The following is a 25,293-nucleotide window of genomic DNA, read 5'->3' as shown; positions in this document are numbered from 1 at the left end:
CTGATATCTCCATTAAATAATTATTTAAAATAGCACTTGGTAGTCTCTAGGACTGTAATTAATGCTAATAGAGATTTGTAAATAAAACAAAAGAATAGACATGGTGAAAACCCATTTCCTTATTTTCCTCCCTCCACCACCCTGAATTCCTTTCTAAGGTAGGCATAGGCAGATGTACTTTTTTTCTTAAACAGTTCAGCCAAAGCCATATAACCTACTTGAAGAATGAAAAGCTGGATTGTGCTGCTGGCAATTGTAGTCAGCACAGCAGAAACACAAAAACAGGATATCTGCACCCAAGGGTATCCTGGCATCCCTGGCAATCCTGGGCACAATGGCATACCTGGTCGTGATGGACGTGATGGGTCAAAAGGAGACAAGGGAGATACAGGTACTATGTTCAGAATGAATGATTTAATGTATCAAATGCAAGGGCATTCACTCCCAAATTTGTCTGTAGTTACTCTACATGAATGGGATAATTCTGCCTAGCCTTCAGAAAACATTTCAAACTTTTTTCATTTACGTGTTTAAAGAAGGAAATAGAAAGAAAGACTTACACTATGGAGATGTCAGGTTCATGGCATAAAACCAAAAGAACAAAAAGGCTTTACCTTCTATCATGGCAATATTTTAAAGTCTATTTGAAAATTTTAAAGCTTGCAAAACTACTCCTGCTCCTCTAAGATGGAAACTGCATTTCTGAAAAGAGCTTCAAGCCCACTAAACAAAAAAAGCAACGACTGATATCTTGTTTGGTGTAGTAGGAAGTATGCAGTGGTAAGAAGATTCCTCTTATCTAAATTATACATTTGTAGGGCTTGATTCTGAGTGTGCTACTTGCTGTAATTCAAGAGTCACTACAGTAAAGTTCAGAAATGGAGACTACTGAACAACAAGATAAGATTTATGTCTACTCCAGCAGGCTATAATAGAGATTTTTGTGAGATATCAAAGCCAAAGATAGTATCAGCATCCTCAAGCTAATCATCCCATAGTATCTTAAGCCTTACGTTAATGATGGCCCTTGTATCCATGCTGGAATATCAAGGCCAGGGTTGCACAAAGTGATAAATGTGCAGGCATGTGGACATATAACACTTCATCACCTTTTAAAATAGAGAAAGAAACAAAGATTTCCATTAGCATCTTAATAGGCATAGACATTTACTTTCCCTCTTTTTCTGTATGCACAGTTCCAGAAAGGTCTGAAAAACAGAAAACCTAAAGCTTTCTCATTTTCATTTATTTTCTAAAGGCCTTTCCTGCACTTCAGTGAGTTATCATTATACCATTGGATTCTGATAAATTCCCCAACTTTTTTCCTAAATTCATCCATTATGATGCCTATACTGACTATTCTTTCTTTGAACAAAGTGGGGTGAATGCACCATTCTTTATACTCTATGTAGATACATCTTTGTGGTTTAATACATGAGAATTAATTTTGTTCCTTACCAAGTCAATGAAATTTCAGTATGTGCTGGGATGAGCCTATTGTGCAGGAAATTGCTCAAGAACTGTTCTCTGGGCCATATGGCTGGAGAGCTACTCTTGGAGTATGATTACAACCAAACTGCCTACTCTGTTTTTCTTCTGTTGCTGCACTCGGGATGTATCCAGTTATTTGATCACAGATCTCATGGTCTTCTGTACTACCTCTGTACTACAAAAATAGCTTCTATAACTGCTCTCTGTAGAGCAGTGGAAAGTCCATCTCATGCTAGGTACAGGGATCAGGAGTGTGAATGCCTTCCTCAACTTTAAAGGCAATATTGTTCCACTATAATGATCAAACCATTGGTCAAACTCCTGCATATGTCTCTTCTTGAAGTGGGAATTCATCATTCATAGACTCACAGAATCATTACAGCTGGAAAAGGCCTCTAAGATGATCTAGTCCAACCATAAACCCAGCACTGCCAGGCTGACCACTAAACCACGTCCTTGTTTCACTGCTAGGCTTCCTGCTCCAACAATGCTTCTTGCTGAATTTCCATGGATGGAGGCAACAAAAGAAGTTTTCACACTAGTGATGCTCGCCAGGTTATAACAACTGTACATGTCTTAATAACTCACCTCTTTATGCCAAGGATTTCTTCTGCACCCAAAAAGCACCATCCTCAAGCAGAGCTTCTCTGCTCTTTGTCAATCTCTCCGTAAGATAAAAGTACCAGCAGTGGCAGGCACTAAAAGTCGGGAAGAAGGGTATGCTTTACATTACTGTTTGGCCAGACTTGAAGAGGAAGGAGTAAAGAAGGACTCTTCTCAAATTTTCTGGTAATTTGTTTAATGCAAATCTGTGTTTTTATTTCTGTACTAGGCAAACCAGGAGTTCCTGGTAGTCCGGGAAAAGATGGAGTCAATGGAGAGAAAGGTGAACAAGGTCAGAGAAGTGTTTCAATTTAATATTTATCTATGAACTGCTGCCCTTGTGTTTGTGAAATAATCATACAATCTTACCTATTTTAAATTCTCTCATTTCTAAATTGAGAACAACAAACTATACAAATAGCATTATTCCTAACATGAGAAGACAAAGGCCACTGGAGCAGATTTGATCAGCTTCTTTTCCTGATGGATTGAGCATATGCTCTTTATGATGCCTTTTGTCTATCAACTGCTAAAGTGCCTTTCACATCATGAGATCTTCACCTTCAAAACCTTGTGCAGAAACCAGAGAAGTTTTGAAGGCTTTGATCTTCAGATCAATGGTGGATGAAGGATAAATAAAGCATAGGGTGGCAAGTAACCAGGACAAAAAGCCTTTAGTTGTGCCACAGTAGCAATCTATGTTACCCAAGAAAAGTAGAAATTATACATAGAAATTATAGAAACATGTGGCAAGCAAGTTCAGGGTCTTATAAAAAAAAAAACCCTTCCTCTTCCTTTGATTAAATTGTGAATTCTCTCACCCATTTTGTACACCAAAGACTGTTAAAAAGTGTGGACAGATGCTGCTTTTGTACAAGATTATGTGAGCTGTCAGTGTTATCATCAGCCCATAGATAACCTTCCTTTCTTTGAACTTATTCTTGCTGCTGCCAGTCAGAACACCTGTTTTCTAACAGAAAAACAGGCTCTTCAGACATTATGCTGATCCTGCACTTAAATGTATGAGAAACTCTGTATACACTGAGCGCAGTATGCACAGTGGAGATGCACACCTGCACATATATCTCCTCATGATGAAACTCAATTTGTACATTCCAGTAGAGGATCACAAGAAAGTTCAGTTTTGGTTAGTTGTTTTGTTTAGTTTTTATTATTATTTGTTTTTGGTTTTGTTTTTTTTTTTTTCCCTTTAGGGACCAATGGGACTGTTGAAGAGAAGGGGAATAAAGGAGATAAAGGAGAAAGAGGACCACCTGGGAAACTAGGGCCAAAAGGATTTACAGGATCAGTGGGTTACAAAGGTCAGAAGGGAGAGCTGGGGCTGCAAGGACCAAAGGGGTTAAAAGGAGACATTGGACCCATAGGTCCAAAAGGGACAAAGGGTGAAATTGGCCATCCGGGAAGAGTTGGTTTCCCAGGGCCGATTGGTCCGATTGGTAATCCAGGTCCTAAAGGTAATACCGGAAGTATAGGGCCACAGGGTAATCCAGGAGTTCAGGGGGAAAGAGGCTTGAAAGGAGACAGAGGAGACAAGGGCAATGTAGGTGCCCCAGGAGTCCTGCCAAGGAGTGCTTTCAGTGTTGGCCTTACAGCCAACACCAAGTTTCCCCCTCCGAATCGCCCCATCAAGTTTGACAAGGTGCTGTATAACAGTCTGAACGACTTCAACTCAGCCACTGGCAAGTTCACCTGCAAACACCCCGGTGTTTACTATTTCACCTACCACATCACTGTCTACTCAAGGAACGTGCGGGTAGCTCTCGTTAAGAACGGCATCAAGATGCTGCACACGGTGGACAGGTACCAGAGTGGAGAGGACCAGGCCTCAGGAGCTGCCATCCTTGAGCTGCAGGGAGGAGACGAGGTGTGGCTGCAGGCCCACCAAGGAGAGGCTTTCAATGGGCTGTTTGCAGACGGCGATGACGACACCACCTTCTCTGGGTTCCTCCTGTTCGGCACCGCTGACCCACTGGAGCCACCGCTGCTGCCTGCCCCATAACTGCGTTATTCCTCAATGCTGCATGCCTGTGCCCTTCTGCCCTCCCTAAGAAAGCTGTTATCTGCTGGACAATTTCTGCTGGATTCAACAGAAAATGCTTCGTGTCAGGAGCAGCTTCTGCACCAGAGATGACAAGACTTCAGAATCTACAGTGCTGGGCTTAATGCATTAGTGGCTTGGTGACTTACTGTAGGCATTCACAGGGGTGTGTACCCCGGTTCTGAAGAACAAATTTTAAAGCAAAGTGGGATGAAATAAAAGACAAAAGTTCTGGAATTATGTTGTGTGGGACATTTGTATAAACAAGAAGCAACAGTTACTTCCAAGCCAGTTTATATCTTCCAGTGTGGCATGTGTAGAGGGACTTGAAACTTGGTTAGTTTGCATCCAATCACTTTAAAATAATTTTAAAACTTGAAATTAGTGTAGTTTGATACCACTACTGAAGCTGCTTACTGTGTGGTGCAAGCAAGTTTCATTGTTTCATTTACAGCTTTTAAATATGGTTCTTTGCTCTCTGTGTAGTCACAGGTCTGAAACTGAGCAAAATGGAGTGATAGGAGGAAGTGCCATGTGGATTCTCTGATGTGGGCAGGTATTCAAGGCCCATGAAAAAATGCAGCATAAAGCTGCTGTACTTCAGAAGTAGCTGGTGCAAAACAAATTCTCCCAGATCGGAGATAGTGTTTAATCAACACTGAAGCAGCCATGCCAAGGAACTGATCAAGAGATATTTCCTGTACCATAAAACATTAATTCTGTCTTTTTTGTCCCCAAATTTTATTTTTCATCCCCCCTCCTCCCCTTTCCCTTTCTTCTAAAACTCAAAAATATTAAAAAAAAATGTTGGGAAGTCTCATTCACTTCTCTTGGAAGAGAATAAAGTGGAGATGCCAATGGACTTGGGTCAGCATCACAAAATTCAGTGCAAATGCAGTGTTGGGAGCATTAGGCTGGTTTCCAATCAGCACCTCAGGATACCAGGGGAATGTGGGCATGTTCCCACAGTAGCCGAACCCCGAGTGTGGATCACAGAGCCCAAACGGAAAGGGCACGGTGGGTTAATTCAGGAGGAGCAGCTGCACTTCTCAAATGACAGCGAGCGAGATACAAGGGCACTCGGGCGGAGGAAAGGGCTGTGTGAATCTTACAGCAAGACGAAGTTCTTCCCCCTAAGTCACACGCCGCAAGTTTGTATCAATCACAGAAACATCCAGACCCAAAAACCGTTTTGAAAGGGCCTTAGGTTTAACTGGAGATTTTAAACTTTTTAACCTAACTAGTGTAGGACAGGTAGCAGCCGGCAGGAGCCTTGGTGCGGCCGGGTCGGGCACAGGTGAGCCAAAAAGCGGGGCAGGCCGGGGCAGTGCCAAGAGCCCGGGGCAGAGGTGCCCGGCAGGAAGCGGGGCAGGCCGGGGCAATGCCGAGAACCGGGGCAGAGGTGCCCAGAGCAAAGCGGGGCAAGCCGGGGCAGTACCGAGAACCGGGGCAGAGGTGCCCGGCAGGAAGCGGTGGAAGCCCGGGGCAGTGCCGAGAGCCCAGGGCAGAAGCAGCCGGTGGCTGAGGGGCGGTGGAAGCCCGGAGCTCCGCCTCGCTCCGCCTCCTGCTGCCGCTCCTCCCCCCGGCGCGGACGCGCGGAGGTCGCGGCCGAGCGGGGCGTGCGGAGGCCGCGGCGGTGCCGGGCCCGCTCCGTTCCGTGCCGTACCGTGCCATGCTGGGCGGCTGCCGGCGGGCGCTGCCCGCGGCGCTGGGCCGGGCGCTGCGGGGCCGGGCGGCGGGGCAGGGCGGCCGGGCCGTCAGCACCAGCTGGTGCCCCGTGGGCACCGCCTTCGATGCGAAGCAGCAGCAGCAGCAGCCGCTGCGCGGCGGCGCCGCGGGCAGGGACACGGTGAGCGGCGGGACGGGAGGGCCGGGCCTGCTGCGGCAGGAGGCGGCCCTGGCTGCCGGCAGCCTCGTGCTCTGCTCTGCTTGCCGGAACCGTTTTAAAGGAATTTTTGGGGGGGTAGTTTTTCTCTTGTGTGTAAATTTTTTTTTTTTTTTAAATAAGAGCTTATATTGGTTCTGGCAAACCCAAACGTTGTGGCTTTTGGATACAGAAGCGCGTAACAGTGGTGGCCTTGTGCGTGGGAACGCTTTGAGCCTCAGTGGTGCCCATATGTCCATAAAGTGAGATGAGCCCTTCCATTGCCCCTTCCCTGCCAGCCCTGCCCTGGCTGTGCCGTCGTTCCCGTGTCGGTGCCGTGCCGCTGCACTCGCACGGTGCTTCGGGAGCAGCCACGCTGCTCGCATCCTCTGGCCTGGGCGTTATTCTTGATGTTTTGCCTGTGGCAAAAACAAAGGATTTCTTGGCTGGTTTGGTGACAGTTGGGTTTTCTGGTGCGTATCTTTTTAGGGTGAGTCGTGGACATTTGTTACTATGTGTCCAGGGAATCAGCAGGCTCCCTGTAAGATGGCACAGTGCACACAGAATAGGTGCAGCTGTAAAATCCAGGTGTTTGCCTGCTGACTCAGCTATTCCTGCCGTGGTGCCCAGCCTGGTGGAGCTGTTGAACTTTGGGTTTTAGAGAGGACACATCTGACCTCTGTTGATAATCTGGCACTTGCTTGGGAAACCTTTCTTCAGGTTCTCATGCCTCTGCAAGCCCACTGGTTTAAGTCTTGCTTCAGGAAATAATCCATGTAAATATTGTCCGTTTGGCTGATATAGGGAATCCACGTTATTCACTTGGCCCACAGTTCTTTTGAAATAGAGGTGCTTATTTCAGGCTCACAAAGAGGCTGTGCCAGATAGGATGTAAATGCTGGGACCAAGCAAAGACAGAAATGTTTCAGCCATGCAGCCAATGCCATCAAAGAACAGAGAGAATTGCATCAGGCTTCATTCTTTTTGTAATTTTTAAATTTTTGTGTTAGACTTGGTATCATATGTAAGAGGTGTTCCATGGCTAATTTATGTCTAAGAGGAGATACATCCTGATCACACAGCACTACATGTGCAGGAAGAGCTGACTTGGGAGGGTGAGTGAGGATGTAGGGCAGCAGGAGCACCTGGAGCTCTCAGGGATATTGCAGGTCACTGCATCCTCTGGCAGAGGATCTGAGTGAAGGGGCAGTCTCGAGTCTTACACAGCAAGCATTATTCAAGAGTGCTGTGATACAAGTATATTTATGTTTGTGTGCACACATGTATAGATATAAAAATACCTTTTTCAGTGTTCACTTCAGTTCCTGTTCCCAAATAAATTAAAACATGGTAAGTGTGAGGAAAGGTATTTTTTCTTTAGCAGAAAAAGAAGGTGCTTAATTTAGCAACAGTAGCAGAAGGAAAGTAGGGAAAAGCAGCGTAAAATATTCCAGATGCGTGCTTGAAGGGTTGCATTTGCATTGGAATATATACTTGTACAGATGAGCTGTCAGTTTGTGGCTTTTTGTTTTATTTGGATAAATACTAGCAAGCTATATGCAAACCTGCAGCTGACTGCTGTAATACAAAAGCTTGCAGAAAGTGGATTATAAACTGACTGGACTGCAGATTTGAAAACCCATATTGTCGTTTTTAGATACTGAGGTTGAATTTGGGAAGGGATAGATGTGATGTGAAGTCACGTACCTTTCACTGTTCACTGCTGTAGTCAGGGGGTGAGGAGATGCTCGTGTTGTAGTTGGGCAAAGGGAATGTATGGCTTGAAGAGATATTGTTTTAACTTAAGTGAAATTAAGGAATTACTAGGATAAGGTTTTTCACCCAGAGGGTGGTTGGGCACTGAAACAGCTCCCCAGGGAAGTGGTCACAGCAGCAGCCTGACAGAGTTCAAGAAGTGTTTGGACAATGCACTCAGGCACATAATGTGACTCTTGGGGATGTCCTGTGCAAGGCCAGGAACTGGACTTCACTGAACTGATCCTTGTGGGTCCCCTCTGTCACGTGGAATAAAACACAAAACTTTTCCAGACAGTGTTAAAATGATAATATAAAAGCAAATCTTTAATTGAAAGCCTTCAAGGTACACACCATGGTGATATATATAAGTGGTACAGTAGTTCTACAATTTTTACAAGGTTGGTCGATTAGTATATCTATCAATAATGTCCAATTAGAAGAGCAGTTGGGTTAGATAATTTCCCCCCAGGTTCAGCCCCATTGGAGGCCCCCCCCCCATCTTCTAACTCTACATTTTATTATATCTATGATACAAGGTGCAAGATAAAGTGTCCTTGCTAAACTAACAGGCAAGACTAAACAGAATTTCAAGAATGCATCAACAGAAGTTTGTTAAGTGTGAGAAAGGGAGCTGGAAAAGTACTAGGAGTTATGACTATGTAAATCTACAAATACATGAAGAATACATAAAACCCAAAAATCTTTAGGCATCACTTCCAACTCAGGGGATTCTGTGATTCTTTGAAATCTTTTTTCCGTTGTAGGTCTGCACTGTGGAACTTCTCTATCTGCTAGCATTAGTAATTTTGTTTGATCAGTGGTAGAACCTCTCTAAGTCTTTCACAAGTGCCATCTGCATTTACCCAGTGCAAAGAAGTGTGTTTACCTTGCCCTGTGGAGCAGGGCCAGGCATGATAAGAACTTCAGGAATAAAACTGTTCATTCCATGAACATTTTCAGTTGTTGTTGATTATTCCTTTAAGGTCTGCTTCCAGTATTGGGGGTTAATTTAGTGAGCCTGAAACAACTGTCCTATTGCCCACAATCTCTTGATATCTGGTGCTGCTGGCCAGTGAAATGTTACAATATGCTATCTAGGGTCATTTTGGTAAAATTCTATAGTGATAATTCAGTCTTGAAACAAAGGTGCAGAAATCAAAGAGGGCAATAATGATGTGTTTTCATTGTGTTCTGCACTGTAGGGTCTGTTTGGTGTTCCAGAACTGAGCTGTCCTGAAGGATTTCAAGAAGCACAGAACAAAGCATTGCAAGAATCAGAACAGCTTGTCCAGAAGGCATGTTCAACACCACCTGGGCCAGAGACTGTAATGATCTTTGATCAGCTTTCAGATAGCCTGTGCAGAGTAGCAGACTTGGTATGTTGCTTTTTTTTTATTTTTACATAAATTCTTTTAAACTGGCTGAGCTTACAACATGTTCCATTTTATGATTTTCTCCACTGCAGTAAATAGCAGATCAGCTCCATGAAGTTTTGTGGTAAGGCAGATAATGAAATTGATTGAAAGTGAATTACAAAGACTTTTACCAAAAGATAGCTAAGTACAAATCCTGTCAAACTGTCCAGTTATTTTTAAGAAAGATGTAAAAATAGTGTAGAAGCCACAACAAGAAAAACAGCAGTGAAATCATAGTTGTGTTTCTGCTGCAATATTAATACATAAGCTCTCCAGTGTCACTTATATTGTGGAAAAAAGGGGTTTGATTTCAGAGTTAAAGTTTGAGTGGCAATGCACATGTTTTAAGTTATGATCATTTATAAGTGAAGATCCTTAAAGAACTTTCAGAATAAAGGCAGCAGATGAAACTCAACAGTATCACTTTTTTATTAACACAAGAAAAAAGCAGAAATTTCTTAGACTGTAGTTTTTGTGGTCCACAGTACTTGGTCTGATATTCTGCATCACAAAATTTTACATTTAATAGAGCATTTCATCTTGCTGTCTGGAAGTTTGCCCAAAGTATATCTTTTATCAAAGCATCATTCTTTGGCTGAAGGAAGCAGAACCAACCTTCATACTGAAATTAGTTCTTAGTGAATAGGTCACTGAGTTTTTTGAGGTCACTTGGATTTTCACATTTGAATGTCTCTGTGTGTTTTCAGTTCTCCAATCTTGTTTCTTATTCTTTTTAAGACATCTTTTGTGCCAGGCACTTTTTTCCTTCTGAAAGTACTTACAAGTTCTGTTAAGTCACTAGTTCTTATGTTTTGTATAGACTATGCCTAATTCTGCTTAATCAGTCAATACCTAAGTAAAACATTAATGTCAGAATTCAATGACCATAATTTTGTATCAGTTTGCTGAGTTAAAATTATGTCCTTTGTATTATATTCAGGCTTTATATGTTCACAGATGTACAGCTTGCAGAACTGTCTGGAAATTATTTAGTGATCATTATCTGTTGTTAGAAATTTTGATATCTGTCATTTAGCACCTTTTCTGTCAGTATTACACAGGATTTTATAAAGGAATTCTAAGAAGTAAAAATTTTAAGTGTGTAACATTTCTAAGGCTGTCTTTTCAATCAAACTGCACTCATATTTTATACTGTCAGCTTGTTGCATGTACTTTCTGTAAAGTCGTGCTTAATATCTTCAATATATTCCTAGACTTTAAATATTTTCCTAATCTTTTAAGTCTATTTCAATGCTGAAGCTTCCCTGAATTCATGTCAGCAGTCCTGGAAACCCCTCACTCCCCAACCCCTTTTAGCATCCTTCTAGCCTTATGAACCCCCTGAAGTATTTGGAGATTTACAAAAAATCAGTGTTTCTTCCTATTAGGAAGTACGCATATTTGGTGGTGTGCTTTCTTCTAGAAAATTTAGTTTTAAAAGTCTTCTTAAAATAACATTTAAATATGTTATCTCTGTGTTAGGACTCTAAGATACTACTTAAAATGTTTTAAGAAATGTGTGAATTAATGATGTTTATTGGAAAGACACAGGCACTGTGTGGTTTAATAATTGTCAGCTAAGTTTTCCAATCAGCTTTGTTTTAGACAAAAAAAACGCAAATAGTACAAAATGATTGCATAGAACTGTAGAAATAAATGTTAATATAAATGGAACTTCTTGAATGCAATTTATTTATAAGCCAGGATTTTTTTTTTGTCTTTTTGCCTCACTGTTTTTTTTCTTCTATTGCATCAGGCTGATTTTGTAAAAGTTGCCCACCCTGACTTTGCATTCAGAGAGGCTGCTGAAGAAGCTTGCAGGAACATTGGTACCGTGGTAGAGAAGTAAGGTTTCTTCTTTTTTTTTCTATTTCCATATGCAGATTTAAAAATTTCTGTATGATCATCTATGAAAGCAGCAATCAACAAAAAGTATTTGTGCATGGGAACAAAGTGTCAGTCTTCTGTTACAGATATTTAAGGGTTTCGTTTTGTTACAGTATTTCATGAAAGATTTCTCTATTTTAGTTGCAGTTCATGACTCCCTGTCACTGAAGCACATCATTTTCTAGGACTTGTGGTCCTAGAAAATTCTCTAGTGGTTATCAAGTTTATGTACCAATGCTTGAAAGTGGATTTCTCAGGACTTTGGTTAAGCACGCTTTGATTAAGCACACCATGTAGAACAGTATGACTTTAATATCGGAATACCACTTCAGATAATAAATTTGTAGAAAGAAGAAATTATTCACATATTATCTTGAGAGGCTCATAAACTATTGTGTGCATGTGTTTTGTTACCACCGTATCCCACCTGGGAGTGCTGGAATAACATGCTAGCAAATCCGATGGACACAGTGTTATCTGCCTGGGGACAGTTATCTGCTTGTTGTGTGGAAATGTTCTGGGGATAGTAAGCTCTTAGTCTATCCCAGTGGCAGTCAGCAGCACATTTATCTAATGGCAAACTTGAGCACAGGTTTTCCTTTAATAGAGTCCTTTCAAAATAAGGATTAGAAAACTGTTCTCCCCCCTTTATTCTCTCACCATGATTATCTTCTGCCTTTGAATGGGTAATACCAAGAAACTGAAATATAAGCCTGTTGCTAATGTGTGTTTCCTATACTCTGTATCTTTTCAGATTAAATACAGATGTTGAACTGTGTCAGAGTCTGAGACGTCTGCTAGCTGATGAAACTGTAATGAATTCATTAGATCCAGAAACCAGGTACTTATTAATGCTTATAGATCTTTGTAGATTATAAATAGAATCTTGTAAATTTAGATTCTTAGATGGTATATATTGTTTGTTATTGCACCTATATTTTGTGTTTTCTTACATTAGTAAATGCAGCTTTTGGAAAAACAATCCACATCTCCATTATTATTTATTAGTCACTACCAAATTACCTGCACTGGAATTAGGAAGTTTGTAGTTGTGTAATCTTGGAGAATGTCTGTGACTGTAGAGCACAAGATATATTTATGCTGAATAACTGAGATCTTGCAAGCACAAAAAAATGGAAACTTAAGATTTTCTTCAATAATATTCTTTTGATTAAAATTATATACTGTACTGTGGTGTACATATCAATGTTTTTAGGAATAAAATTAGGGAACAGACTATATAACTTGATTTTCCTCTATAGAAGTCGATTTATATTTTTCAAAATCGGATTAGCAGGATATTTATTAAAAGCTTATTCTATGATTGCTGTAATAGGTTTTATTATCTCTTTATGCAGTTATAGTTTGGAATTATTTATTCACTGACATGGTTAGACAAGCTTAATGTACAGGTTATTTCCTTCTTCCTTCTTTCACCATGATCAAGGATGTTAGATTTGGAAAGGTATTTTTCTGATGTTAGGATAAATGAAGTATGAAAGGAAATTAGAGTGGTAATTTGCACAAATTGGTTGAACATCTAGATTAAGGTACTGGATTTATTTTAAAGGATATTTTCAAAGCAGATGACTGAACTAAAAACAAGGGACAAATTGTTTCTCATGAGTAAATTGTTAAGGATTTAAAACATAGGAAGTCTTTGTCCCTAACAAAAACATTCATGTAACTGTGGCATTATTCTCTGTGAAAGACATGAAACGTGAATAACTACTAAAGGCAAAATCTGTTAAGAAATTATGCTTACTATCAAATGAGGCTGTTTTAACAGGGATTTACTGTATTTTTAGGCGAGTGGCAGAACTTTTTATGTTTGATTTTGAGATCAGTGGCATTCATTTGGATGAAGAAAAGGTAATTTCTGGCTACAATGTATGAACAGAATTTGTCTACGAAAGACCAGATAATGAAACATGTGGGACATGAAATCACGTGATTCTGGGTCGGTTTGTCCTTTGTGGAAATTTGTTGCCTTAGAAGTGATGAATTTTGTCTATTTTAAATCACTTCTAATGGTTGGTTTTAGATGGTTGTTCTCCCTAGTTTGGTCCTCATTGTTCCTTTCTGTTCTGAGGAGTTATAAGCAAGTCCTGTGATCTTATTTTCTTTCTTGGGTGTCTGCATCAGATATTTAAATATAGCTACTCAGCTGTCAGAAAAACATATTTACAGAGAGGGAAAAGCAGCACTCCGTGCACCTTCATGACAGGTTAATGAAGTGGGGTGTGTTAGAAAGGATCAGGTGTTTGTCCAGGCATTCCTGGGGTGCTCACATAACCAGAAGTTGTAAATCTTTTTCAAAATTGAATATCTGGGCATGGTCTGATTACCTGTCTTGGAGCTTTTACATCCTTTTGCAGTATTTAGTGATGGATTTTCCAAGCCTAGCAGCTTACACCATGCTACGTGGTATGGATGCTCTCTATCTGTTCATAGTTCATGTCATGTATAAAGTTAATTCCATGTTTATTTGAGTCATCCCCTCCAAAAACATCTGTACAAAAGCTCTTCTACCAGATTGATGCTATAGAGTTATTCTGTTTGATGGTGTTTTGTGACCTAAAAAATGGTTGTAGAACATAATTTTTACAATTACTTTGTCCAAAGAACAACCCTGAAACTTCAGCTGTGGGGTTTATGTCTAATTTGACTATTGGTTGTATGGTGCTTCATCTCCTTTCAGTTATAATTTAACTTATTTTGCATATTTTCATGTTCTTCCCCTGCTTATCCCACTTTTCTTGCTTGCTGCTCAGTATTTCTTTTCAATTCTCGTTTAAGACTTTGGAAACCCTTCCCTGTTGTAAGTTGAAGTTTACTTCTGCTACAAAGAATTTCTGCTTTTTAAAATAAAACTGAAAGATATATTTTCAAGACAAAGGGTGGGAATGGGAGGACAGAGATTGCATTATGTCATTCTTTGGACTTTGCAAGTTATTTTATATCTGTATCCTCACCTTTGTTTTTTTGAGCTGTGAACTCACAGACAATTGAGCCCATACTCTACTAATGTGAGCAAGTTCACTGAAGCACATCTTGCATGATTAAGTATGTGAAATACTGTGATGATGGTAAGATTCTAAATCACAAACTCCTAACAGAAGGATTGAAGTACTGTAAATCGTATACAGTCTCCAGAAAACACCACAATACAAACAGGAAAAAGAGAACTTTAATTCTATATCTGCTTTAGGATATCTCTCTCAAAGATGCTACATGCTTTTTATTCAATATTTTACATAGCAATCAGTTACAAGCTAGCAAAGCTAATGTAAATTCTACTTGAACACTACTGTACATTTTCTTACTGCAGAAACATGGGTATTTTCTTTGAAATTTCAATGCTTTATGAGCATCTGATCTTGTAGACTTGCCCTGCATTATGACTTTGTTGATTCCGTAGGTATAATCCTAAGTGCTGTATTTTCTGCTTCATTTTTGAAAGGGTCCTCTAAGGTTTAGAAACTTTGAGTTCTGCTTGTACTGTGTCTGAAGATATTATTTTGTGCTTTATTTTTTTTTTCAGCGTAAAAAGGCAGTCGACCTCAACGTCAGAATATTGGATTTATGTAATGAATTTCTGATAGGAACTCACATTCCCAACAAGATTGACAAGCATGTTTTGCCAGAGCATATTCGATATAATTTTACAGCTGAAGGCAATTACTTACGAGTTGCTGGTCTACATGCTGATTGTCCTGATGATCTGGTTTGTGTTCTTAACTTTACTTTGGCATTCTTTGTACCAGAAGTGCATATCAGTTATTTGACTTGTTAGTGAGGCAAATGCATGCGGTTTGTGATTATGCTGTTATTACTAACAAGAAAAAACTTTTGTAGAATGTAATAATCAATGGCATACTTGATAGCAGCAGGTATGAAATAATGGCTGTGCAGATCCTGAATGGCTGGAGGAAGAAGAGGGGCAGAGTCTGGATTTTAAGCAAGCACACTTCAGTTTATTCAGAGGTCGGATCCCTTGAAATGCAAATTCTGAAGGGTAAAGGAGTTCAAGAAAGCAAGTAGCTCTCTAAAGGCAGCATTCTCCAAGCATGTGAGATTATTGAGATACTCACTATTAGTGCATCCTGATCCTTAGAAAGCAAGCAGATGTATCAGGAACTAGGCTTGAAACGCAGACAATTCTTACTTAATAAAGCTTCATCTCCAAAAGATAGCATACATGGAGTGGAAGCAGGTACAAGATCCAGGAGAGGAATATAGAAACATTGGCTGTGTGTAGGGATGATGTTGGGAAGGTCAAAGCTCAACTTCAGTTGTGACTTGGAAGGGACATCAAAAGCAACGAGAGCAATTACTGCTGCATTGGTACTAAAAGCCTGAGCAAGGAAATCATGGGCTTAGTGCTCAGTAAGGTGGGTGACAGTGGCAGCAGACAAGTAAGGCTGAGATGCTCATCAATTTCTTTTGCCTCAATGTTCATCAGTGACTTTAGTCCAAGGCAGGAGATTACAGTCTGGATTGGTGGACAACCAGATAGGTAAAAAAACTAATGATCAGACTCAGAGTACTGGTTGAAATGCACCCTACAGGAAGACTGGTAATGGAAAATTTCTTGTGAAGTCTGTTCTGGGTCCCCTGTTTAACACCTTTATCAGTTATGTAAAGGAAGTGACAGAGGGTTTGCCTACCAGATTTGCAGGAGAGAGCAAATAGGGAGGAACAATCAATATACATGAAGGTCAAGGCTGACACTCAGAGTGGCCCAAAAGCTGACATAATGGCTCAGTGGCAGTCTTACGTAATTCAAAAAGGACAAGAGCAAAATCATACACCTGGAAATGGAGAATTCCTGGTAATAGGACAGGCTATAGGGAGTGCCTGACTGAGTCTGTGGCAAAGGCCCACAGTGTTGATGGGCAGCAAGCTGAGCATGAGCCAGCAGTGACCCTGGCAGCAAAAGAGCCAACAGCATCTGGACTGGACTGGATCATTGCCCCACTCTTCAGTAGTGTCTTCAGAGCCTGCCAAGATGGGCAGTAACTGGAGTGCTTGCGCTGTGTGGAGAGACAGAGGGATTTGGGCTCATTCACCCTGTAGCAGAAGTGGTTTGGGGAGACACTGACAGCACCCTGAGAGTTCCTACAAAGATGACATGGAGAAAATAGAGCCAGGCTTTTCAGGGTGGTGCATGACAGGAGAGCAAATGTCAAATGTTGAGATGAGAAATGGCAGTTGGAGTTTTTTCTGAACAGTGAAATAGTGAGGTCATGCTGTGTCTCCCATATGTGCAGAGTTTCAGGACACCAGACTGGAAAGAGCTTTGTGTGACTTGATCTTAGCTTATAGCTGTCTCTGCTTTGTGCAGGAGGTTGGATTAGAGACCTCATGATGTCCCATCCAATCTGACTTATCCTGAAAAACAATCTTACTTTAGTTATTGTTAATGTTGTTTTTCTAAAAACTAATTAATTTAGAGTTATAAATTTAAAATTAATTTAGACTTATTGAAATGTGGCAGTGGCTCCCTAGACTTTTAGATACAATTCTAGGATCAGGAGCATATTAAAACACTCCAGGGTTTTCTTCACTTTTACTGTGTAGAGAGAAGCTTAGTTCAGATGAAGGCAAGTATAAGCTGTTGCTGGATTTCTTGAGCTTATTCCATATATAGAAAATAAAATTTGTGATTGGTTTGTGAAACATAAAAGCATTTTATGAAATTTTATGAGTCTCCAGGTAATTTTTCTTTCAGAGTTATGATAAGACCCAAACTAACTAAAAAATATGAGAAAATGAGAAAGTTTGTGATGGGCAGACATCTAACAATTTTCTACTACGAAAGAAATAAGGCTTTACTCGGCTTCTCTTTTCTCTCCACTTACCCCATTTCTTGTTGGATTCTTCCGTGAGCAAACTTAACTGATATGCAGAGAACAATTTGGGTTTATTTTCAGAAGTTTTAATGAGTTAAGACAGCCCACAGAGTGGTCTGAAAAGCCCAGATGTTGGCAGAAAGAGGGAGGTGATGAGAGACTGTTGACAGGAGTAGAGAACAGGACCCTTTTTGGCAGTCTTGGTCTATTAGGTTGCCTCATTGCATTTCCTCATTCCACTTTTAATGGGTAAGAGAGCTGTAATTGTCAGGCAGTTGTAATTACTATTGTTAAAAGGCTTTAGGCCTTTTTCCAGCAGTATCAGTGAAATACGGCTGTTATGCCAGCTCTTCAGTTGCATCCTTGTTTCTGTTAAAAATTACTCTGTAGCAATACGACTTTTTTTTTCTTGTATTAGGTGCGAGAAGCTGCTTACAAGATTTTTCTCCACTCAAACTCTCAGCAGTTGGCTCGATTGGAGGAATTGCTTGCGAGCAGAAACAGCCTGGCACAGTTGGTTGGCTACGACACCTTTGCCCACAGGGCTCTTCAGGGAACAATGGCCAAAAATCCAGGTATAAGGCATGTATGGAAGGACATGCTAAGAAGTCAAATGTGTAATGGATGAGGTCAAAGGTTGTTAGTTTCTTTAGCTAAGCTTACACATACTTCCTCCAGTGAAATGTTTCATTACAGTCACATTTTGCTGTATGCCATACTCAGTGCTTGCTGTAAATAACAGTACTGCTGAGGAGAATCTGGTGTTTTAGTTCAGAATTGATGCTCACACCTTAGATTATGAGGGTGTCATTTTCTCAGCACGTAACAAAGTAAATGTAGTACTAAATCCTCTTGAAATAATGTCAATAGAGTAGTTTGTTAAAAAAATCTAAAGGAATTTTTGTTTAGAATATTTTCATGTAAATTTAACATCTTTAATAATTTTTCCTTCCTTCTAGAAACAGTAAGACAATTTCTGGAGAAGCTTTCTGAGCAGTTGTCTAAAAGGTATATCTTTTTCACTAACCATACTCTTTATTTCAAGAATAGAGGAACTTGTGCACTAATAAGTTAGTCAGTGCTGCTTATTATGTGCTCTGAAGAAACAAAACCCAAGACTTCCCCAGAATTTTGAGAGAAGACAGAATAAATTCTGTGTCTGTGATCGGAGAACACCCAGGACTGAATGCAAGAAATGCAGTTAACAGCAAACTAGAAGATCAAGTTGAAGTGTAGAAAACCTCTCCTGGTCTTCTTCTCATATGCACAACTCCATATAATTTATATCTATAAACAAATTTCCCTGTTTGTCCCTCTTGCCACCCTGAGCTCCACGCAGCACAAAGCAGTTTCATCACTGGGTATAAATGGGGTATATTGTAAGAATCAAAATGCTTTGGATCTGTACAATCACAGGAAGAGGGACTGAATTTGACAGTACCTGAGTGGCAGCAGCAGCGTGAAAAGGTTTTTCTATTGTTGTATGTGGGCCTACCATTTTGTATAGTAATTTTAAATAGTACTGTAAATCTCTGATGGACATTTTATTAGGATGGAATATTATAATGTACTGTATTTCACTGCTCAGAAACCTTTTGTTAACATTTTTGTCATAAAAATATTTTCAGAACTCAAAAAGACTTTGAAATGATGACAAAGATGAAAACAAAGCTCAACCCCCACAATTCAGTAAGTTACATCTCCATTTGTGATTGTCTGATTTTTTTCTTTTAAAAATACAGTATAAGGTAATCATGTTCTACAATTACTTCTACTTTAGTGTACAAGATGTAGTAGAATTAGAAACATTCTCTCTTCTGGCTTCAAATGCTTTCTGACCACTAAGCTGCTGTATTAAAACCCGATACTGAGTATGAGAGAGCTGTTGGTTTATACAAAGTGATACTGAGATAACCAAAACATAAAGTAGTGAAAGGGAGTATCACTTTGCTTTGAATTAATTGACCCATTTGAAAAATAAAGGCTGTACTTTAGGTTAGATTCGAGTCCAGTTTGTATACTACCAATGAATGTATCTTAATGCTGTACATATCTAGATTTGTCTTTTTATTTGAACTGAGTTTATTTATTGAAATAAATATGATGTCCTATCATATAGTTGAATAAGAAGACCAATCTTCAAGAAATGTTTAAAAAGTTTTCAGGTTATGATACATGATGCTATTTTTGATTTGAGCCCTATTTGTTTCCCATGATGTTTTAAAATTCTGTGAGTTAAAATTCTGAAACTGCAGAAATACTCAAATGAAACAGAACTTTTACTTTGGGTTCACTTGTTGTCCATTATTGTAATTATAGGCTGGAATTCTTTTTCAGATGCTGATGCCGTGGGATCACCCCTACTACAGTGGAGTTCTTCGTGCTGAGAGGTAAGCTCCTTATGTTCCTGATTGTAATGTAAATGAGTGTCCTTGCAATAAAAACAAAGAAAGTCCTCAATATAAACAGGATTTCTTTCTTTGAAGATGTACTTCAATATGAAAAAAAGAAATATTATCTGGTGGGAGCATTGTTTATAACATTTTTTAGTTACTGCTGGAATGCTTGTAGAAGTTTTTGGCTCCTGTGTTGTTTTGCAGGGATATATTGCCCTCCTTGAAGATAAAAGAGGATGAGGCAGTTTCAGAACAGATAGAAGATTTCTTGTTTTGCTTTTAGTTCTTAGCTGGGCTGTAGTACTGTTTAAAAATACATTTTGAACACTGAATACAATTCAACTCCTCGTCATATTTTAACTTCATTGTGCTTCTTACTGAATGTGCAACTTCACTCTCTTCTGCAGACTTAAATAGCAACTTCTTCAGTAAATCTTTACTGCTTATGGATAGAATTCATTCTTATCTCTCTTGCAAAAGCTGTGAAATAAATCCTTTACACAGACTTAAATAGTGCATGGGGCCTCTGCACATAATGAGATGTCAGCTCTGAAAGATGTAAACGCTGCATGTTGCCTTTATTAGATCAGCAGCAGTGAAACCTTTTAGGTTTCTGTTGGAAAAGATAATTGAAAATTGTGCTGCTCTCACAAGGGGGTTTAGAAAAAGTCTTTCTTCACTGCAGATTTACAGTTTTTTTGTTTTTTAAACAAATAGACTGGATGTATCTGATTAAAATAGTAGTTTAGTCTGGATCAGAAAGCTGTAGTAGTATAGACATGCCATGAAAGAATTGCCAGCAGCTGGCCTGGTTGTTTTCAGAATTGGTGTGTGCCATAAGCACCAATTTAGAGCATTAGGTGTAGAAGGCACTGTGGTTGTTACTTCTCGTGTAGGAATGTTTTCTGTTGCTGATTGTCCTTAGCCTTACTGGTTTTACTGTCTTTCTTAAATCTCCACAGGAAGCTAACCATCTCATAATTGAGTTGCTGACGATCACAAGTAGGTTATTCGCTCTTTCTGGCATTTGAAAGAAAAATATTTCTTCTCCTTGGGGGGCTTTGTAAGAGACCCAATTAAGTTACTTTAAGAATTGCATGGTGGCTTTGTGAAGGGAGAGCTGCAGGTGAAACAGACCTAGACATTGGCAGTGTATCTTGACTATTTTTTTGTATTCAGGCACCAAGTCTGGAAGTTGTATCAGAGTCTCCTGAGTCTATGTAGGGCTTCCCTAATTACCATGCAGAGTTGAGGCCCAATTTTTTTCCTCCAGTTTAGGCAGGACTATTTGTTTCTGGCAGGTATACAAGCATCTACAAGACAGGGGAAAAAAGTACTTTTCCTTTCCATTGTGTGCAGAGCTGCTTTGCTTTAACACAAGAGTGTAGATCTTTCACAGTCCTGTTTTCTGGATAGTTGTCTGTCTTTGGAAAAAGTGTTTAATTTGACTGGCTGAACAGGGCTTTACATTTATACTGCTCATGTTGTGGGTGTTTAACAGGGTACTGGATAATCAGCTCTGAAAACTAAAACTCACTTCTCACTTGCATAGTGTCAAGGTCTGTGCTTTATGAGTGAAACTCAACAGGAGTCAGAGTATTCTATACAACAACTAGAGGATGGGAATATACCTTGTCATATCTGTGCCCTAAATGCCCTGTTACCCAAGTGGGATTCTCCTATCCTTTATCTTGTATTTGTGCTTACCTTTTTTGACCACATCCCTTCTTGAATGCTCTGTGGGTGCTGTGGTATGTTCAGGTCAGCACTTTTGTAACTGGAAGATGAGAGCTGGATCTGTCACAGAAACCTTCATGTTTTCCTGGAGTTTGACTTTTGGCTATTTGTTGTTATTCTCTTTCTAACTGAGACAATTATCTTGTAGTATTAAATTATTCATCTAAGGAAAAGTGATGTTGTTTTCCTTGATTGGTTAGGTTCTTTTCCCATGGGAAAATGATTGAATTTTTTTTTTTAATATTGTTTTTCTTTTTATTTATGAACTCAAATTATTTTTTTACTTCTATCTTATTTTGCATTTTTTCATCTTGGAATTACAAAATATGTTTTCAAAGAAGATGCACTTAACTGTCATGCATTTCTCCTGTTCTTTGTTTAGTCTATTATATTTTTTTGTTCTCCAAGGACTTCTTTCTTTTGGAAGAAATTTACTTTTAGCTTTAAGTCTCTAACAGAAATATCATGGTTGTATTTGTAGTAGTGCTGTGCACAGAGCATGGCTTATGTATTTGTCTCTCATGTTTTGGGACTCAGTAGTAGTTTGCATGGTGGATTTTTGTATTAGTGGGGTTTTTTTTCTGCTTAGTAAAACATTTTTGTTGAAAGGGAAGCAAATATATGCTTTTGGGTATTCCTTTTGGACTGCTGCTGTCACCGTGGCTCCAGCTGAAGTACACACCCATAGTTTCCTAGATATTGTCAGGTACATAAGATGCAGATTATCTTTACAAATGTAGGTATAAAGAAAGATACTACAGGGATTTAGTTCTTGTTTAAGTAACTCAGCACTAGGGGGTGCAAGTAGTACTAAATGGGGACAGTGTGTCTGCTGGAAAATGTTTACTGTTTCTTAGTTTGGCATATTCAACCACTCCTCTTTAGTCCTTCAGATTTTGACCAGCTACATCTCAAATGACACTGAAACTCATGACATATTTTTAATGTGTCTATTTTATATTTGTAGCCATGTCGTGTATTTTAAATGTATTTATATATTTTATCTTCTAAATAGACATTTAGCCTTTACTGTAACAGGATTAAGGAAGCAAATCCTTCACTAGATTTCTAATAACTAGTTTTAAGAGGTAGATGTTTTCTTCTGAAGGATGCAGGATGCCCTCGTGCGTTTGGACAGTAGAGTTTTGATGCTGTGTGCTGTCACATGGGGTTGGTTTTTGTCGCGGCTTTGCACGGCGTTACCGATGTTGCTGCTGTTCTGTGTCTTGAACAGCAGGAGGCGCTCCAGACTAAAGCCACAGAGCTGCGGTTGTGCTGTCTAAACCCGACCACAACAATTTTGTTTCTGTCAGCTTTCACCAAGCCCTTTCCCTGGAAACTTGATCCTACTTCAAAAGTGTAAGCCTCCCATTGATGGGAACAGGATATTTAACCTTTTTTTTTTTTTTCCCAGACTATGTTAAGTAGCCTCTCTGGCTTTAAGTCTACACTTAAGACAGTGTAATATTTTGTAGCTATAGTTTTAGAGGCAGGGAAAATACATGTCAGTATAAGTGTACTTTTAAGAGAAGCAGGAGACAAAAGTCTGAAATTCATGGTAGTCGTATCTTAAAAGAAGATTGAGTAATTAGGAGAACCTCAAGAATTTTGGCAGGCTAAGGGTAATAAACCAGTGAATGCTAGAACATGCTTCAGCATCTAACAAGTAAGAAGATGTCTAATATGTATATTATAAAAATAATAATGTTGCATTTTAGTGCAGACAAGTACCCAAGTGTTAATTAAATTGCATTACTTCTCAGTAAATGCAGCTGTAATTCTCAAGGCCCTGGTCTTGCAAAGATGTGGTAGTCCTGCTGACTTCTTCTGGGTCAGAGAAAAAAGCACAACAGAAAATCACCCCAAAATGCTGTGAGAGACTTTTTGAGGTCATTTATTTGCCTTGAACGTAGGTTTGGCAATGCTTACTTCTGACAGTGGTGCAGAGCTGTTCTTGAGTACCTTCAGCAGCGAGCTTTGTGTATTTGGTATTGACTCTTGTTTCCTTAACCTACGGTTCTTGCCAGGCTGGATTGACTTTACTGGCTATAATTCACTGTTAGGACTTCTGTCAAAATGTCCTAGATTTTATTCAACTTGAAGCTGTGATGTGCTTGCAGAATACTGACCCTGTGCTAGTCCCTTTCTTTGAGGCTGCAGAAGGAAGTGAGACCAGCCTTGAGGATGACAGATTAATGCAAAAATAAGTTAGTTTCCTGATGAGTAGGAAAATGAAGCCACCATGCAGGCATTTTGGATCTTGGGGTGCCATCTTTGCAGAAATTAGGAATAAATCAGCTCCTTTCTTGTTGGGACTGTACATAGATTGCTGGCTTCAGGGGAGAGTGGACGCCACTTCTGGGTTTTTTCAGAGGAGTAGGTTCAGTACCAAGATATGAAAATGTGGCTGGATGTTTCACAAGTTCCTAAAAGCTGCAACTAATATTGAGGTTTGCAAATTAGTAGTAAAAAAACTTGTTCATGGATGCTTTTTTAAAAATTATTTTTAGTTTTATGAAAGACTGTTCTCTCTAGGGATTGCCATGTGGAAGAATAGCCCAGACCCTTTGCAGAACATGTGAGAAAACTGTCGCTCTATTCAGTTTGAAAGCTGAAGTGTAAAAGTAATGCAAAATGTAACTAGGAAGTCTTTCAACCAAAGTGCTCAGAGAGGAGAACTTTCTTTAACAAACTATTTATAAGAAAGGCAAGGCATGCCTTCTGTTAAAATCAACTAATGTAGGTATAGAAAGTCCACTTTAACTCACCAGTCAGTAGAGCTGGTAGATTAAGCTTTTTTTGGAGGAAAATCTGAAAGTTAGTGAAAAGCATTGCTGTGAAGCAGAATTCCACTTTTAATAATTATTTCTTTATTCAAAACATTGTGGAAGAACAAACAAATTGTTGATTTGAAAATTAAGTCAAATCTAAAAGTTGTGTGCAGTGTTGATACCAATATTCCAAATTACCCCTTGACCTCCTCCAAAATATTCTGGGAAGTACAATTAACTGAAAGTAAAAAGGAATGTGAAATACAGGTGCTACTTTATAGTTGATGAGAGTACAAAGGCTTTCTATTATTATTATTGTTGTTGTTATTATTTTTAAGAAATTCAGAGTCTTCTATAAATCATGATTAAGAGTCTCCCTTTAGGTAAAGAATTAAGTTTCATAGTCTGGCATGTAATGAAAATTGGAAGGGGTTTTCCTTGTCTTGATCTCTTCAAGTTAACCTGAGGGGTTCATCTCACTTTTATCTTCACTAACAAGATCTTTTCAAGTTTATTTGAAAGTTTTGACAGGATCTGTTTTATTAGAGATAGTTAACTTCGTCTTCTATATTTTTGTGGATGTCAAAAGGATAATAATTTTTCTCACAAAAATCCCCAAAGATGTCAGGATATATCAGGGACTACATTTAATAGCCACTGATAAGAATTTTTGCCTGGCAGCTAATTTGCAATTATTAAGAGTCTGAATGCTTGTGTTCTGAAGAGCAGTGATCCTAATTCAAATATCTCTAATGTTCAATTTTATAAAAAGCATTCTTAATGGAATAGATGAAAGTCATGTTGCACAAAACAATCTTAGCCTTGTTTCATACATACAGCTTAAATTGAAGTGATTTTGAGTCTGCATTTTATTTAGACTCAGTGAAGTCATACAAGCTTAGAAATAATTATTTATAATCACATACTACATCTTTGTTTCTCACAGGGGCACAGCCTTTTTGTTTGAAGCCTGCTGTTCTTGAAGAATAACCAAACCTCATTGTGTCAGTTAACTTTTTTTATAATAGTTTTTTTAATTGGTTTGGCTACTTTGCTTCTCTTAAAAATACTGCTGTGCTGCAAACTGTGAAAGTAAAGTGTCTGGATTTCTTAAATGCAGTTTATCCTTTAATAAAAAGCAGGAATTTACATTAAAGAACTACAGCTTTCTTTGATATGTCTACTTTTGTTAAGAGGGTACTGAGATTTCTCTTCATAGAGTTACTGATCTCAAATCCTGACTTAGAGTATATGAGAAAATTTTCATTCTTTTCTGGGCTTTATTATAAATACAAATGTTTTGGCATTTGAAATCAGATGTTCAGAGTGAACTAAGTTTCTGGAATTTGCAAAATTAATACAGAGCAAACCTATTATGTTCAAGTTTATGTGTCTCAGTCTTTTACGGTTTTTGATATGTAAGCATGAGAGTTATGCAGTTCTAGAGGAGAAACAAA

The 25,293-nt window shown here is 39.1% G+C and overlaps 2 protein-coding genes across 2 annotated transcripts in view; both read left to right on the top strand.

Annotated features, from left to right (window-relative positions):
- The first annotated feature begins 225 nt into the window (after positions 1 to 225).
- On the top strand, positions 226 to 4,191 carry LOC106855197 (uncharacterized). Its single transcript, XM_014879644.2, has 3 exons — positions 226 to 391; positions 2,324 to 2,386; positions 3,309 to 4,191. The coding sequence occupies exons 1-3, from the start codon at positions 226 to 228 to the stop codon at positions 4,112 to 4,114; spliced, it is 1,035 nt and encodes a 344-aa protein (XP_014735130.1). The 3' UTR covers positions 4,115 to 4,191.
- Positions 4,192 to 5,810: 1,619 nt separating this feature from the next.
- MIPEP (mitochondrial intermediate peptidase) overlaps positions 5,811 to 25,293 on the top strand; it is a 65,205-nt gene continuing 45,722 nt past the window's right edge. The window contains exons 1-10 of the mRNA XM_014879673.2: positions 5,811 to 6,002; positions 8,978 to 9,151; positions 10,947 to 11,035; positions 11,832 to 11,918; positions 12,886 to 12,949; positions 14,622 to 14,804; positions 17,351 to 17,507; positions 17,892 to 17,940; positions 18,561 to 18,621; positions 19,270 to 19,322. Coding sequence (XP_014735159.1) covers positions 5,826 to 6,002; positions 8,978 to 9,151; positions 10,947 to 11,035; positions 11,832 to 11,918; positions 12,886 to 12,949; positions 14,622 to 14,804; positions 17,351 to 17,507; positions 17,892 to 17,940; positions 18,561 to 18,621; positions 19,270 to 19,322 — 1,094 coding nt within the window. The 5' untranslated portion in view covers positions 5,811 to 5,825. The remainder of the gene's footprint in view (positions 6,003 to 8,977; positions 9,152 to 10,946; positions 11,036 to 11,831; positions 11,919 to 12,885; positions 12,950 to 14,621; positions 14,805 to 17,350; positions 17,508 to 17,891; positions 17,941 to 18,560; positions 18,622 to 19,269; positions 19,323 to 25,293) is intronic.

Source organism: Sturnus vulgaris, chromosome 2, assembly GCF_052056855.1.
Source record: "Sturnus vulgaris isolate bStuVul1 chromosome 2, bStuVul1.hap1, whole genome shotgun sequence".
NCBI classification, from domain to species: Eukaryota; Metazoa; Chordata; class Aves; order Passeriformes; family Sturnidae; genus Sturnus; species Sturnus vulgaris.
Note: the sequence above shows the minus strand (reverse complement) of the source record. Positions and strands in the feature narration are given on the sequence as shown.